The sequence below is a fragment of the Pan paniscus genome, chromosome X (assembly GCF_029289425.2).
Source record: "Pan paniscus chromosome X, NHGRI_mPanPan1-v2.0_pri, whole genome shotgun sequence".
NCBI classification, from domain to species: domain Eukaryota; kingdom Metazoa; phylum Chordata; class Mammalia; order Primates; family Hominidae; genus Pan; species Pan paniscus.
Window position 1 is genome coordinate 156,608,769 of NC_073272.2, and position 15,883 is coordinate 156,624,651.

Sequence of the window (15,883 nt, forward strand, 5' to 3'; positions counted from 1 at the left end):
TGGCTTTTCCCAGGGCCTTGGCCAACCTTTCTGAGGACCCAGAGTGGTCTCAGAAGGACCTGGCAGGGCCCACTGAGTTGCTGAAGACCCAGGTGACCAAGAACAAGCTGGGTGTGCTGGCCCCCAGCCAGCTGCAGCGGTACCGGCAGGAGCTGGCCGAGCGTGCCCGCTTGGGCTACCCAAGCTGCTTCACCAACCTGTGGGCCCTCATCAGCGAGGCGCTGCTGCATGATGAGGTGCGGGGGCTGCGGCCTGGGGGCAGAGCCAGGGCAAGGGCTGGAGCTGGGGCTCGGTGCTGGACAGCAGGGTGGGAAAGGCCCTGGGCACCCAGGCCACTGTGGGTTTAGGTTCTACGCATCTTTCCCCAGCCCCATGATCACAAGCTCTCAGATCAACGGGAGGCCCTGAGTCATGGCCAGAACCCTCTGCCCATCTACTGTGCCCTCAACACCAAAGGGTAGAGCCTGACCACTTTTGAATTTGGGGGTGAGTGGCCCAAGAGCTGAGACCTGTGCCCTTGCAGTTGGTGGAATAAGGGGAGAGGGGGCCTGTGTGCAGATTGCAGATGTCACACCCACCTCTCCTGAGCCAGGTCCCGTGCTTTCTGGAGACCGGCACCCTACCGGGGTCCCTCAGCCCTTTGGGAAGGAAGCAGGGGCCTTAGGTCCTATGCACAAAGCCCAGGCCACAAGGTCTGGGCCTCCTGGTCCTCAGCTGCCCTAAAGCAAAACCCTGGGTCGGGGTGGGGGTGTGGGTGCCTAAGGGCTCTGCACCACGAGGCTGAGGGGTGGACTCCTCACAGAGTGGTGCGAGTTCTCTCCCTACGAGGTCGGCTTCCCCAAGTACGGGGCCTTCATCCCCTCTGAGCTCTTTGGCTCCGAGTTCTTTATGGAAGCTGATGAAGAGGCTTCCTGAGTCCCGCATCTGCTTCTTAGAAGGTGAGGGGCACTGGCAGGCCGGGGAAGCTGGGCCGAGCAGGGAAAATGGGTCCTGGGTGAGAGGGCAGCCTCAGTCAGAAGAGTTTCCTGGGCCAGGACTGGCCATGGGGAAGGGTAGGGTTGGGACAAGAGTCGGGGGCCCTCTTCCCTCACGGCCGCTCTTTCAGGTATCTGGAGCAACCTGTATGCAGCCAACCTCCAGGACAGCTTATACTGGGCCTCAGAGCCCAGCCAGTTCTGGGACCGCTGGGTCAGGAACCAGGCCAACCTGGGTAAGTGCTCCGGCCCCTTCATAAGGGTGCCAAGGGGCAGCCAGCTGGGGCTGCACCAGGGGGCGGGGGGTTCACACCTCTTCCCCCTCCAGGGTCACCACCAAGGTGGGGATAAAGGTGCAGGAGTCCCCATTTCCCCACCTTGCCTGTGTAGACAAGGAGCAGGTCCCCCTTCTGAAGATAGAAGAACCGCCCTCAACAGCCGGCAGGATAGCTGAGTTTTTCACCGATCTTCTGACGTGGCGTCCACTGGCCTAGGCCACACATAATTTCCTGCGTGGCCTCCATTTCCACAGAGACTACTTTCAGCATCCTCACTTCTCTACATGGAAAGGTACCTGCTTCTCTCCAAAGTCCTCCTGTGGCCACCTGAGCCTTCAGTCCCCAGTCCAGATACCCCTCACAGTCCACTCCCATTCTCCTGCTTTGAGCTTGATTGCCTGGACTACTTGGAACAGGGGTCTTTTTTCCTTGTCTTGGGGACCCAGGGCCCACCTGCAGGGCTGTGGGGGTGTTGGTTTAGCAGGAGAGCAGGGACCAGAGGCCAGAGTCTCTCCTTCCAGCAGGAATCTGGTACCCTTGGTGTCTGTGACAATTGCTGCTCTCCCCAACCTTCCAGCTACCACTCTGGATGGGCTCCCCAACCAGCTGACACCCTCGGAGCCCCACCTGTGCCTGCTGGATGTTGGCTACCTCATCAATACCAGCTGCCTGCCCCTCCTGCAGCCCACTCGGGACGTGGACCTCATCCTGTCATTGGACTACAACCTCCACGGAGCCTTCCAGGTTGGGAAGGGTGGGCAGCCCACCAGGGAGGCGGTGGGTGGCCCCTGTCCCCTGAAGAGGGGGGCTTTGGAGTCCAGTGTCTGGTTCAGCTTCCTTTAGGAGCTGTGACTGGGACACCGGAATCTTAATTTGCCACCAGAGGAGCTCATTCTTTTCCGGAAGTTGGGAAGCTGGCGAGGTTCTCCTGGTATCTGGTAGCTGGGTCCCCTTTACTGACCTGCGAGGTGTGGTCCTGGGCCTCTGGGCCCACCTGCTGAGTCTGCTTTGGCTCCCAGTGTCAGAACTGGAATGCTGGGAGTAACCCGGCTCCGTCTAGCCCCAGAGGAGCTGCCACCGAGGCCTGTCAGGTGTGGAGAGTTTTTTCCAACGACTGGCTTCATAGGCCCCACTGGAGACCGTTTTGGCATTTGAGCCCCAGATCCTGTGCATCTTACGTCAGCCCCAGTGTTGAGGATACCAGGGGCCCTGTCCCTCTGAAGCCCCTTCTGCCTGCCCTGCAGCAGTTGCAGCTCCTGGGCCGGTTCTGCCAGGAGCAGGGGATCCCGTTCCCACCCATCTCGCCCAGCCCCGAAGAGCAGCTCCAGCCTCGGGAGTGCCACACCTTCTCCGACCCCACCTGCCCCGGAGCCCCTGCGGTGCTGCACTTTCCTCTGGTCAGCGACTCCTTCCGGGAGTACTCGGCCCCTGGTGAGCTGCTGTTCACCTCCCCATCCTGCTGCCCCAGTCCCCCATACCTCCTCCGTCCCCTGTGCCTCTCCAAACCCGTCTTCCCCACAACGTGTTCCCCATGCCAGGCTGCACTGTCTCCACAGGGGTCCGGCGGACACCCGAGGAGGCGGCAGCTGGGGAGGTGAACCTGTCTTCATCCGACTCTCCCTACCACTACACGAAGGTGACCTACAGCCAGGAGGACGTGGACAAGCTCCTGCACCTGACACATTACAATGTCTGCAACAACCAGGAGCAGCTGCTGGAGGCTCTGCGCCAGGCAGTGCAGCGGAGGCGGCAGCACAGGCCCCATTGATGGCCGGGGCCCCTGCCACCCCTAACTAACTAACTCTCATTCATTCCCTGGCTGCTGAGTTGCAGGTGGGAACTGTCATCACGCAGTGCTTCAGAGCCTCGGGCTCAGGTGGCACTGTCCCAGAGTCCAGGCTGAGGGCTGGGAGCTCCCTTGCGCCTCAGCAGTTTGCAGTGGGGTAAGGAGGCCAAGCCCATTTGTGTAATCACCCAAAACCCCCTGGCCTGTGCCTGTTTTCCCTTCTGCGCTACCTTGAGTAGTTGGAGCACTTGATACATTACAGACTCATACAAATGTGAGGCGCTGAGAAGGGCCATATCATTCTAGGCTCTTGGCTGTACATGGCAAGGGCTGGTACAGAGCTCGCTCATCAGTGTTCTTCCTCCAAAGAGCACATTCTCTGCACACATCTGCGTCTACCTGTGCTCAGAGTCACCCCTTCCAAGCAAGGAGGAGGCCACATGGGCCTGGGGTAGCCCTGGCCTTGCCCACCTGCTCTGCCGTAACACGTCTCCTCTTCACCCAGACAGGAATGCAGGGGGAGGCCAGGCAATGGCTGTTTCCTGCCACATGGTAGGGCCCATCTAACCAGAAAGAACTGTCTATTCCAGAAGCTGGGCCTGGGGAACTGGGTTGAAGCAGCCACGGGAAGGAGCCCTTTTGCCTGTAGCTGAGTCTCATTCTGGTCCCTTAGATGTGTCCTCGCTTGTGCCCCTGAAGTTTGCTGTTGCACTGGGGTTCACCTCAGGGATCAGACCTGTTGGGAAAACGGAATGAATTTAGTAGGGTATGGCCACCCCAGAATCTTCTCCAAATAAACACTGGTGCCCCTGCCCTCCCTTGGACCAGCCAGCCTCCTAGAATAAGCATGGGAGTGGATTCCAGAGCTGACAGGTGCTGCGGCAGCGACCACAGTGACGGGTGAGTGGGTGGGAATTGCCTCGACTTTCATAACCCAACTCTACATCTGTCAGCTGGCCTAGCGGCCCCAGCCCTGGGTTAGAGACAGCAGAAAAAATGGCTGTCCTGGTAGCCTCAGGAGCCACTGTGTCCAGGACAAGGCCTGTCCCGTCAGCAACACATCATCTAAATCATATATTGGGCTCTGCAGGACTGGGAGCAGATGGTTACACTGGAGACCACAGCCGTGGCTGCCACCCCTCATGGTATGAGCCCTCCAGGCACACGGCTGTATATGCGTGTGCACGTCTAGGCACATCCTGGCATGGGGCCCATGCACGGAGGATTTGCCTGTCTCCAGTCCCTCCTCCACTTTCACCTAACCTCAGGTGTCCCCTCCCCCTGGAGAGCCTGAAGCCCTCTGGTTTGGAAGGGAAGGACATGTGGGTGAGGGGGGTTGAGCATCGAAATGATGCTGGGATCTACAAGGAGGGACTGAGGAGCCAGGTAAGAGCCTCCTGCCCCCGCATATCCACCTTCGCATCTCCTCCCTGGCCTGCAGGCCGGGACGTGCTGGCCCTCTCCATTGCCATGGAGTGGGGATTGGGGAAAGCAGGGGAGGACCAGGTACAGAACGGGTTGGAACAAGGGTGGGGCAGGGTCTGGCTGTCCTGCCAATGTGCTGTGCCTTGGAGAGGGGAGAGGAGGGAGGAAAGTGAGGAGTGCACGGGAAACAAACCCAGGCAGGCTCTCAGCACTGGGCAGAGGGAAACCTGGCTGCTCCTCCCACAAGCAGCCGAGCAGGAAGGGCACAGGGAGCCTGGGCAGCTTCGTCTACAGGGTCCCCACACCAGAGCATGGAGTGAGCCCTGGGAGGGGACCACTGTCGAGTCTGTGGAAATCTGGGGAGTCTGTGGAAATCTGGGCTTTGTGGCCTGGATTCCTCTCAGCTGAGAGTGGGCAGGGGCAGCTGAGGGTTCCAATAGCATTTCCCTACAGCCCGACAGAGTAAGTCTGAGGCCCAGAACCTCAGGCTTCAGAGGACAGCGCCTGCCAGCCACTGAAGCCCAGGGCTCCCCGCCCTGCTTCCCCCACCCAGGTGTCCCACCTGAGTAGACATCCAGGCCGGGCATCCTTGGTCGTGCAGTCATTCAGAGAGCTGACAGGTTTGGCTTTGAGTTCTGGGCTCAGACTCCAGGCTGCAGAGCAAGGGAATAACCACTGTTAGCCCGGCCCAGACCATCTGCAGGCGCCAGGTCTGGCTGCTCCTTCCTCCAGCTTCTGGAGGCTCAGCACAGCCTTAGGCAGCCTGGCCATGCCAGGCCCTTCCCACGTGGGGGTGTGGGGCGGGCTGAGCACCTGTGGGCAGGTTTTTCCCCCATGCGTCCTGCCTCTTAGGAAACTCCTCACAGGTGAGTTAAGAAAGGCTGAGCCTTTCTTAGGAGGTGGGGGATTCTGGAATGTCGAACAACTGAAGATCCCTTTGGGCTTCTGGGAAGACAGACTCCTGGGAGGAGAGTCCAGGGGAACCAGCGACAGAGCTAGGATCCCAGACACATTCCCTGAACACACTGTCCACACGGAGCCTCAGCAGAGCACGCTGACCACGGAAGAAAGTCCAAAGGGTTGTCTCTATATATTCCTCCAAGTAGAACCTGGCTTGCTTACTGTCTGCAAAACAACTCGAGGGTGGTGACATTCAAAGTTGTCTGAGGACTAGAAGGTTAGAGAAGCACCCAGATCAGACAGAACAGAGCCTGGAAAGCCCTTGGAGGAACACAGTCCATGAGGATTGTGGCAGGAAGGGCTTGGGGCAGTCTGAGTGGCAGACTCCAAAAGGGGCAGAACAGGACCAGGACACAGCTGGGGGTTCAAAACTGGCCCCATCTCTGCTAATTAGCTGTGTGATCTTGGGCAAGTTGCGTAACCTCTCCAGGACCTAAATTCTTTGAGAAAAAACAGTAAGTCCCACTTCTTGGAGGTTAGAGATGCTAACTGTGAAACCTCCCTAGGATGCGTAAAACACTAGGGGCCCAGGAGCGTGGGGCCCAGGGAGTCGGCCGCCCTCCCCGCATCCTTCCCCTGAAGCCCACCTGCAGTGCTGCCCAGGGCTCGCCACCAGCTCTCAGCCTGCTCTTCGGACGATGCTGCAAACAGGATCTCTGCCCCACTGGTCAGCCTGGCACCCACACAGTCACAGGTCAAACTCCACTGTCCCTTTGGGGACCCCCATGCCTCCAGCCCCCGCTGAGCCAGGTGGCTGCTGGGGGCGATGCCGGAGTCCATGTCTCTCCGCTCACCTTAAGGAGAATGTGTGTTTCCTGCCATGGCGGCCCTGCAGCCTCACACCGGGCTCCCGTGAGGTCAAGGAAGGCTATGGAAGCTACTTTCTGAGGAGAGATGAGAGGCAGGGGTCACTGCGGCCATCTCAGCTTTTCCCTGTGGGGTCCCTCTGTCCTGGGGCCCCTCTGCTTTGTTTCCCAGCACCCTGATGTCTGCATCTCCCCTACCCCGCTTGGTACCTCCGCTGCCATCCTCTCATCCAGGAACAGGCTCAGAGAGCTGCCCTGCAAGGTCCCGCGGCAGCTGTCCCAGGAGCTCGAGCTAGGCTGTGGAGAGGAGGCGGGAAGGTCGCATGAGCCACACGCAGGAAGCCAGAGCTAGGGCCTGTCCACGCCTCACCGTGTGTGTGGAGCTTCCCAGGAAAAGCGGTGGATTGGACCAAAGTCCCAATGGGGAAAGGGAAGCCACAGAGGGGCTCTGACGGGAAACCAAGCAGAAGGGGAAGAGCAGGTGGGGAGGAGGAATCCCAGCACCTCCTGGGGGGGTGGGTAGGTGGGGGCGGTGGCAGAAGCTGGGAAGGGTCCCAAGGAGCCAAACTGCCTGGACAGCATGGTGGGGGGTGGCATCTGCCCAAGTTCACAGTGCAAGGGTGCCAGGCCCAGGTGGCTCTTCGAGCCACTCAAGTGCTGCTGCAAGTGGGGAGCTGCCTGGAGAAGGAATCTCCAGGCACTCACCTGCCTCCCACCAGGCAGCAGGTGCTGCTTGAACTCCAAAGACCCCTCCATGGTGGGGGTACCCTTTGCATCCTGAAAATGCAAGATGGGGCCCAGAAATGTCAGGACCAGCACCCTCAGGAAGGTGGGCAAGGCACCCACTGCCCCCGGCTCTCTCTATTCCTCCCATCCAAGTACTAACCAGGCCTGACCCTGCTTAGCTTCTAAGATCAGATGAGATCGGGCATGTTCAGGGTGGTATGGCTGTAGACAGCCATCTTTATCCCTAATGACCTTCAGCTCCTGTGCCCGGGCTCCCAGCACTGGCTCCAGGGTGTGGGCCCTCACCCCCACAGCCCCAGCCCCACTGCATGCTCCAGGGAGACCACGGCGGGGGTGCCTGCAGCCCCATGGGGACACCTGCCTGGGGGTCCCTCGTCTCAGCCAGCTGTGCTCCTAGCCCCTGGTGTCCAGAGGGCCTCCACTGAAAGGATGTCAGCGAGCTGCCAGCTCTCCCGGGCTTCAGCTCCTGTGGCTGCAGCAGGAGCTCCTGTTCCATCTTGGGGAGTGGGCAAGGTGAGCCAGGTCAGGGAGACCAGCCACACCTCGGGTTCCCGTCTACCTCCCCTCCCCCAGCCCTCCCGGTCAGAGGGGGCCTGCCTCCCCATCACTAGCTCTTTCAGCTTTGGCTCTGGAGGCTCACACCCAGTCCACAATGGTGCCTCTCCCACCACCGCAGCTGGCCAGGGAAAGGAGCAGGTAAGGCAGGGCCGGGTGAGGGCTCAGTGCCCTGGGAGACACTGATTTGCAGGCTGAGAGGGACTGTTCCCCCACCAGCCCTCAGCCCCTAGCCGAGGCAGTCGTCACCTCTGTCTTCTGCATTTGGGCAAACTTCTCTTCCTGGGCTGCCAGCAGCTTTTCTAAGTCCTGGTGTCTGTGCAGCAGCAACTCCACATCTGACACTGAGTGCTGGGGAGAAGCATGTTCAGGTGAGGCCCAGCTTAGGGGGGGCCCAGAGCCTGGTAGCCAGCTAAGGGGCAGGACCCCCACTCACCCCATAGTCGGGTTTCAGCAGGAGGCCCTCCCGGCAGGCCAGCCAGGCCTCAGCCTGCTCCAGCCTCTGCCGAAGCTTCCGCAGGCCCCAGCTCTCGGCACAGCGTTGCCAGCGCAGGGCCCAAGCCTCCTCCAGCTCCTGCAGCCGCCCTTCCAGCTCCTGCAGGCACTCTGTCACCTGGTGGGGAGGGGCTGCTATGGGTGACAGCTTGGGTAGGGCTCCCACCATGGGCAGGGCAGGGCTGGAGAGCCAAGTGTTAATGGAAGTGCAGAGGGAAGGCTGTGAGACCCGCACCTGCCCCTTCCCAGCCTCTCTCCCTGCCTGCGCCCAGCCTTCCTTTCCCGCTGGTTTCCATGCCTGTGAGGGGCCCTGAGGCCCTGGGCAATCAGGCTGTATCCCCAGCCCAACCCCAGGCCCACCCTCTGAGTTCACACCTCCGCAGACATGAAGTGGCTGTTGTCCACCAGCTGCTGTCCTTCCTGCCGCAGGTCCTGGGCTTGAAGGCGGCACTCCCTGATTTCTTGCCCCAGCTCTTCATGCTGCCCAAGGAGCTGCTCAGCCCCCGCCAAGTCCTCAGCCAGCTCCTCGGAGGACGCCAGCTCCTGCCTCTCCTGTGCTCATGCTCTGTGGGGCAGGGAAGGGAGCTGTTGTCAGGGCTGGCTGGGGAGCAGGGGAGGGAGGGTCCAGCTCCCCCAAGAGCCAGGATACCCCCACCCCACAGGGTAGAGCTGAGCCGGCAGCTGAGGTAGGACACCTACAGCAGTTCCTGGCAGTGCCTGAGGAAGGCATGGCCCTGTGCAGCCTGCGCCAGCCACTGGCCTCGCTCCTGGGCCTTCGCCTGCATGGTGGCCCAGGCCTCCTGCACCTTGGCCAGGCCCCCCGGAGCTGCAGGATGTAGCTGGCCCAGTCGGCAGGCCTCCGTCTGTACCCGTGCCACCTCCTTCTCCATAGCTTCCAGCTCTCTCTGCAACCAGAGCATGAGATCAGGCCTCAGTCCCCCAATTGAGCCGATGCGTGCTCTGCATTCAGGAGCACCAGGCCTCTCTGAGGAACCACCTCCACTCTGCTGCACAAGCTGGGCCAAGTCCTAGGGCCCCTCGGGGAAGGATCTGGGTTTCTGGAGAAGACGCTGAAGCAGGCTGGGGTGGGAGGGCTGAGACAGATCCCCTCAGCCACCGCCTTCGGGCAGGGACTCAGACAGGCAGGCTGCAGGGCATGGGCCTCACCTCCAGGCGCCTGTGCTGTTGCTGCAGGGTCCGCACAGATGACAGGCTGTGGCCTCCGTCCTCTCCCTTCATCAGGGCCGTCTTCTCCTGCATCCTTCCCTGGAGCTCAGCCGCTGCCTGCTGAAAGCTGTGGACCTCATGGGCTGCAGCCAAGTTCTGGAAGAGGAGAAAGGACCTGCTCAGGGCTGTTCTCTGCTCCCAGGATTCCTTTCTCCCTGGAGACACGGTCTTCTGGGCCACCTCCTTTTGAACAAGGAGGACCATGGGGCTTGATGTGTCCCCAGGTACAGAAACCATCCTCCATGCTGCAGCCCTCAGTGAACGTGATGATATGAGTCTGCGGCAGGCCAGGGGGTGGGGAGGGCGGGGAGAGGAGAGGGCCTCGTGCATCTCAGGGAAAGGCAGACGCGAGGTGTTGGGTCCACGTGAGGGAGCAGGCCGGTTCTCGGGGATCTGGCTGGCCCTGGCAGTACCACCTGCAGTGCCTCTCATGGGGCTGGGGGACCAGGTCAGCTCAGGAGGCAGCCCCAGCCCAGGACCTACAGAGATGGAATGTCCTGGGCTGCAGCCAATTCCTGGAAGAAAGCTGAGCAGGTGAGGGAGAAGGCGCATTCACTTGAGGCCAGCAGGGTGTGTGTCTTGTTGGAACCAAAGCCTGTGGTAAGGAGGGCTTAGAGGGATTTTTTGAAGACTCTGACACCCCTTAGCTTGGCCCGGCCTGTGATCACCTACCTCTGTGCGGGCTTTTATTGCTTGGTCCAACCTCTCCCAAGCGGCCTCAATGCGGCTCCTCTGGGCTTGGATGTGGGGATAGCGCCTGGGTGCACCCCGCTCCAGGGTGCCTGCCAACTTCCTCAGGGCATACACCTTGGCCTGGCCCAGGCTCTGCACTTCCTTTCTGAAAGCATCAAACTTCTCTTCCAGCACCTGCAAAGGTATGGGGCCCAGCAGGGTCACTCGAGATGGTATCATGAGCTCTCAAAGCTCATGAAGAGCTCAGCAGACTCTGATGGCTCTGAAATCCCTCAGCCCAGGTTCTGGAACCATCGGGATCCTCCCTAGGACACCCTCTCCAGGCTCCTTTCTGCTGACTCCCCAGCAACCCTTTCATCCCAAGGCAGGCCTTCCTCAGCCTCTGCCCACTCCCCGTGAGGTTTGCTCAGGAGTAACTCACCTTGACACCCTCCAGGTCCTGCCCGTAGTCCTGGGACTCGGCGGTGGCCACCTTGGTGGTCAGTCAGGCGTCGAGGAGCAGGGTCTCTCGCTCCAGCTGGTGTAGCTGCAGCTGCTCCTGCAGGCCATGCCCCCTGGCCTCCGCCCTCCGCAGCAGCTCTGCGTGGGCCTCCCGAACTGCCTGCAGCTGGGCTAGCACCTTGGGGCTGTGGGAAGAGAGCGACAGTCTGGACTGCAGCCCTTCCTTTCCAGGCTGGAGCAGTCTCCTGCCATCTCTGTAGGGGGCTTCTCTCTGCTCCTTCCCAGATGGTGTGGCTTCCGCCCACCTTTCTGGGTTCTTCCTGCTCTCCAGGAGTGCTGCTGTCTGCTGCAGCCGCTCGATGCATGGGCTGAACGCTTCCAGGTCTCTCTTGGTGGCCTCCAGCCGCCGCAGAAGGGCCTGTGTGGCTTCAGCACTGTGGCCCATGTCCTCGCTGTCCAGGACATGGCCCCGCTCAGCCAGCCAGGATCCCGCCTCCAGGAGCTGGGGGTGACAGAGTGGAGATCTGTTTTCCTGGGGCACCCTCCAGGGCTCAGGATTTACAGCCACGATTCTCAGCCTGGCTGCACAGGGGAATCACCTGGGAGCTGTCATGCTCCCTCGGCCTGGCCCCACTCCTAAGCAGCCTCATCTGGTCCGGAACACAGCCAGGGCAGCAGTGTTTTGTAAAGGGTCCAGGTGATTGTTTTTTTCCATGCAAAATAGACATTTTATTCTTGGTTCATAGGCATAGATTTTGTCACTTAAAACCAAGTTTTAGCAAATATTCCTTGCAGTGTTTCTCCCTTTCATTTTTTAGCCTATTTACTTCAGTTTTCCTTCCTTTACAATTGTATTCACCATTGTGAAGTAATTGAGGTATAATTGTCTGAGTGAAGGTTCCAGGTGATTCTCATGTAAAGCCCTGGTTGAGAACCACTGATCTAGAGGGAAAAAAGACAAAAGCCAACCCAGCCAGCAGCTATGTTCTGGGAAACATGTGGAAGGAAGCCCTTGGGGGCAGGAGACCACTGAGTGGAGGAGACGAAAGGTGCCCAGGCCAGGAGCCCCGGAGTGACCTCCCGGCCGCACTCGCCCTGTGTTCCAGGCCTGCCTGCTGTGCCCTGCCCATCACTCCCCTCACCTCAGTCAGAAACTGCTGGGCCTCCTGAGCCTGCTGCAGCAGAAGCCGCCTCCGCGCCGCCTCTGCCCGCAGGTGGGCCATGGCCTTCTCCAGCTGCTGCACCCGGGCGGCCACCTCGTGGGCGGCAAAGTGCCCAGCACCACCCGGGTCAGAGCCTCGTGGCTGCTCATCTCACTCTCCAGGTTCTGTGGGGGAGGAGGCAGGAGGATGCGGATGTCGCTGACCCTTGGGGGACTCCCACAGTTGTGCTTGAAGTTTCACGGGACCCCACTAACTTGTCCCCAAGGAGTTCCCTGTCCCCATGACTCCCAAAGAATCCAGGGCATCCCCAAAGCCCCACAGGCAGAGAGTTCCTGGCTGGGCCACAGAGAGTGCCATTTCCTTGGCTGAGAAGCCCTGCTCACGTGCGAGGCCGGCCCTCCCCGGGTGGGCCCACACCTGGTGCTGCTCCTGCAGGTGCCGCACCGCACTCAGGCTCTGGCCATAGTCCTGGGCAGCGGCCAGAGGCAGCTTCTCCTGCACCCAGGCACCTGGTGCTGCTCCTGCAGGTGCCGCACCGCACTCAGGCTCTGGCCATAGTCCTGGGCAGCGGCCAGAGGCAGCTTCTCCTGCACCCAGGCACCTGGTGCTGCTCCTGCAGGTGCCGCACCGCACTCAGGCTCTGGCCATAGTCCTGGGCAGCGGCCAGAGGCAGCTTCTCCTGCACCCAGGCCATTTCCTCGTCGGCGTCCCTGAAGAACTTCAAGAGGAGGCTCCGGGCCTCCAGGGCCGTCCTGCGCTCCTGCAGGGGCTCCCTCAGGCTCTTGAACCTGCAGCGGTGGAGGGTGGGACCAAGGGAGGCAGGGACCAGGGTGTCAGTATTAGGGATACCTGGTGACACAGATCACCCAGCTGTGGCCCTCACCATGGGCAAGGGGAGAAAGTGAGAAGACATCAGTTAAGAGGGCAGGGGTGGGGGTCCCTCCAGGAAGGCAGGGAAGAGAAGCTGAGGGCACGAGTGGATCTACCTCTGAAGCAGCCGCTGGGCCTGTTCTTCCACATCTTGGGCAAGGCAGTGGCCTTCCCTCACAAAGGCCTGGGCCTGGCCCAGCAGTGCCTCAGCCTGCCTGGCCTTCTTGTCCACTGCTGCCTCCAGCTCCCTCTGTGTGCCCAGGAGCTCGCCCACCCCAGGCAGGGCCTGGCCCACAGTGGGGGCTCTCAGCTCAACCTCGATGGGCTCCAGCCAGTTCTCCAGTTCCTCCATGCTCCGCCGCAGACGCAGGGCCTAGGGTAGGAAGTGAGGTAGGCAGGAGGGGAGTGGCCTGGAGCCCGGCCAGCCAACCCTCGGCCTGCACAACCTCACCTCACAGGCCTTCTGGAGCTTGGCCACCTTCTGGGAGTTGTCTTGCAGCTCACCCCAGAGTGCTCCCAGCTCCTCCAGTCGCTCCTGGATGGCCTCCGAGGCTGGGTGGCCCCCCTGCAGCAGCCTCTGTCCCTCCTGCAGCCACAACATGAAACACACCTTGTGGACTCAGGACTGCCGGTACCAGGGCACTTGTGTTGACTCTGACCACCAGCACTAGAGCTGCAGAGTCCCTGCGGTCCAGCTGCATGATCTTGAGCAACTTTCTTTACCTAAGCCTCATTTTCCTCGTCTGTATCATAGAGAAAATAATGGTTATTTTGTTTAAATGAGATAAGTCATATAAAATACTTAGCAGGGTGATTTATATCAGAGGGAGCCAGCCTGGGGTCAGGACCTGCCTTTGCAGGTGGAAAAGAGAATGTTTTAAAAAGTGCTATGCTGGGCACAGTGGCTCATTCCTGTAATCCCAGTACTTTGGGAGGCTGAGGCAGGTGGATCGCCTGAGCTCAGGAATTTGACACCAGCCTGGACAACATGGCAAAACCCCATCTCTACCAAAAATACAAAAAAGTAGCTGGATGTAGTGGTGTGGGCCTGTGATCCCAGCTACTTGGGAGGCTGAGCTGGGAAGATCACTTGAGCCTGGGAGGCGGAGGTTGCAGTGAGCTGAGATCTTGCCACTGCACTCCAGCCTGGGTGACAGAGCAAGACCCTGTCTCAAAGTGGCTATGTTTTGACTCTTTCGCTCACAGGACTGGTGGCTATGTCCTGTTCACATCAAAATGTTATCTTTAAAATTACTGAAAAGGTGCCATTTTTGGAGAGGGTGCCCGCCCCCCCCCGCACCGCCGGAAAGCAACTTCTTCTCACTACACTTCTGCCTAAACAACCGCTTAGCCAGGTGCCTGCACACAGAAAGTACTGGATAACGCTGGCCACCGTTACTGTGGTTCAGCACCAGCTCTGGGGCACTGTCCTGTGTTCTGCCTGGAGAGCTGTCCCACCACCCTCCTGCCTGCAGGGCCTCACCCGCTGCAGCTCCTGCTGTTGGTGCATGCTCGCGTCCAGCTCCGCCTGGAAATTCTGCTGCTTCTGTAACTGTGCTGGCAGCATGGCTGTGTCCAGCAAACCCTCCTCCAAGGCCACCAGGTTCTTCTCCCTCAGCCACGCAGCCACCTGGGCACGTGGGGAGGACAGGCCTGCTGTCCAGGGCTTTCCCCTTCCCCTGACCTCTGAGATACCCCAGAGGAAGGGTGGCCTTTCCCTGGGTCGACTCCTTCCCCACCATGACCACCTCCCTCTCCAAGTGAGGTGAACCTCCTGGGAGTCCTGCAGGAAGGCCTGCAGCTGCTGGAGCTCCTCCAGGCGATGGCGGCGGGTCCCGGCTTGCCTGAAGAGCGCCTCCTTCCTGCCAGGAGGAGAGGCTCATGGGCCTGGAGCCATCCCCAGGGCCAGGTGGGGTGCCCGTCCAGCCTAGGCTTTCTCGGGTATGAATATACTCCGAGTCTGGAGTTTCCTTTGGAATAAAGGTACATTGCACTCCCCCTCTGTATTTGTGTCTGTTATGCGCCGGATTTTGTACCCCCAAGTTTGTTTTTGTTTTTGAGACAGAGTCTCACTCTGTCACCCAGGCTGGAGTGCAGTGGCACAATCTCGGCTCACTGCAACCTCCACCTCCCGGGTTCAAGCCATTCTTCTGCCTCAGCCTCCCGAGTAGCTAGGACTATAGGCTCACACCTCCAGGCCCAGCTAAATTTTGTATTTTTAGTAGAGGCAGGGTTTCCCCATGTTGGCCAGGCTGGTCTTGAACTCCTGACCTCAAATGATCCACCTACCTCGGCCTCCCAAAGTGCTGGGTTTACAGGCGTGAACTACTGCACCCAGCCTGTACCCCTGAGTTCTTATATTGAAGGCCTAACTCCAGAAGTGTTTTTGGAGACAGCGTCTTTAAAAGAGGTAATTAAGTGAAAATGAGGTCATATGGGTGGGTCCTAATCCAGTGTGACCTTGTGAGAGGAGGCAACTGGGGCAGACACAAGCACAGGGGGACGATCTGCCTCCTGCAGGAGGGCAGAAGCCAGGGGCTAGAAGTCAGGGTGGCACTGTGCTGGGGGAAGCTGAGCCTGCCAGGAACCACCTAAGGTGACTGGGGGAGGGGGTGGTGACAGAGACCAGCAAAGCAAAGTTTGCATTCTGTTAATTCAAAGACCTCCACAGGTACCCAGGTGTGGTCCACCTGCAAGAATGGAGAGGGGGTGGCCCCGACCACTGCCAGGACACCAGCACAAGGAACCATGGCATTTGTGGGTGCTGGTTGGCTCTCTGATCGGCTGAGAAGGACAAAAGCCCCCACCAGCTTGGGATCTGGCTTTTGACCGTACCTGCCTTGATCTAAAAGTCTGAGGAGCTGCATGAAGCAGCCAAACCTGATGAGCTTTTACAGGGAAAAAAAACTGCAGAGCTGGGGTCTCATGGGCCATGCAGGTCACATGCATCTGTGTCTGAACTTCAGTTAGATGAGCTAAGACTTCTGCTAGCCTGCCTGTGGGGCCAGCACAGTGCTTTCGTCCTCATCACAGCCGTTAAAGCCCAGGATGTGAGGCTCAGCTGCCGTGAGGAGGAACTTGTCTGAGTCCTGCCATTAGTGGGCAGCACAGGGACTCAGGACTGTGACCCTGGAAGGCCGATGCTTGACCTCTGTGCCCTGCGACCTTCCGTTTCGTGAGATGATTTCCTCTTGGTCTCCTAGCATAAGCCTCCTTTAAACTCCCTTTGATCTCAACTGAATGAAGAAGGAAGTGGGATTTTCCACGTGGTGTTTGATGTCCATAACAGGCAGACACATTGCAGGGCCGGGGTGGTGGGGACCCCCGGCATCTGACCTCAGTCCTTGGACAAGGCTGGTGAGCCTGGGCCAAGTAGTGGAAGGGTGGGAAGGGAAGAACCGGGATGCCAGATGCCTGTGCCAGCCTGCCCACAGCACCCCTCACACCCCAGAGCCACCACTAC

General features: G+C 59.8%; 1 protein-coding gene and 1 pseudogene across 1 annotated transcript in view; one reads left to right on the top strand and one right to left on the bottom strand.

Annotated features, from left to right (window-relative positions):
• Positions 1-3,862, top strand: part of LOC117976331 (cytosolic phospholipase A2 beta-like) — a 19,230-nt pseudogene extending 15,368 nt beyond the window's left edge.
• Positions 3,638-15,883, bottom strand: part of LOC117976172 (spectrin beta chain, non-erythrocytic 5-like) — a 26,822-nt gene continuing 14,576 nt past the window's right edge. The window contains 20 exon segments of the mRNA XM_063601595.1: positions 3,638-3,774; positions 5,026-5,116; positions 6,011-6,096; positions 6,218-7,006; positions 7,338-7,472; positions 7,781-7,882; positions 7,968-8,144; positions 8,402-8,591; positions 8,726-8,931; positions 9,194-9,349; positions 9,926-10,120; positions 10,368-10,572; positions 10,693-10,889; positions 11,530-11,669; positions 11,672-11,714; positions 12,152-12,338; positions 12,537-12,793; positions 12,872-13,006; positions 13,904-14,050; positions 14,192-14,282. Of these exon segments, the coding sequence (XP_063457665.1) occupies positions 6,596-7,006; positions 7,338-7,472; positions 7,781-7,882; positions 7,968-8,144; positions 8,402-8,591; positions 8,726-8,931; positions 9,194-9,349; positions 9,926-10,120; positions 10,368-10,572; positions 10,693-10,889; positions 11,530-11,669; positions 11,672-11,714; positions 12,152-12,338; positions 12,537-12,793; positions 12,872-13,006; positions 13,904-14,050; positions 14,192-14,282 (2,974 nt within the window). The 3' untranslated portion in view covers positions 3,638-3,774; positions 5,026-5,116; positions 6,011-6,096; positions 6,218-6,595.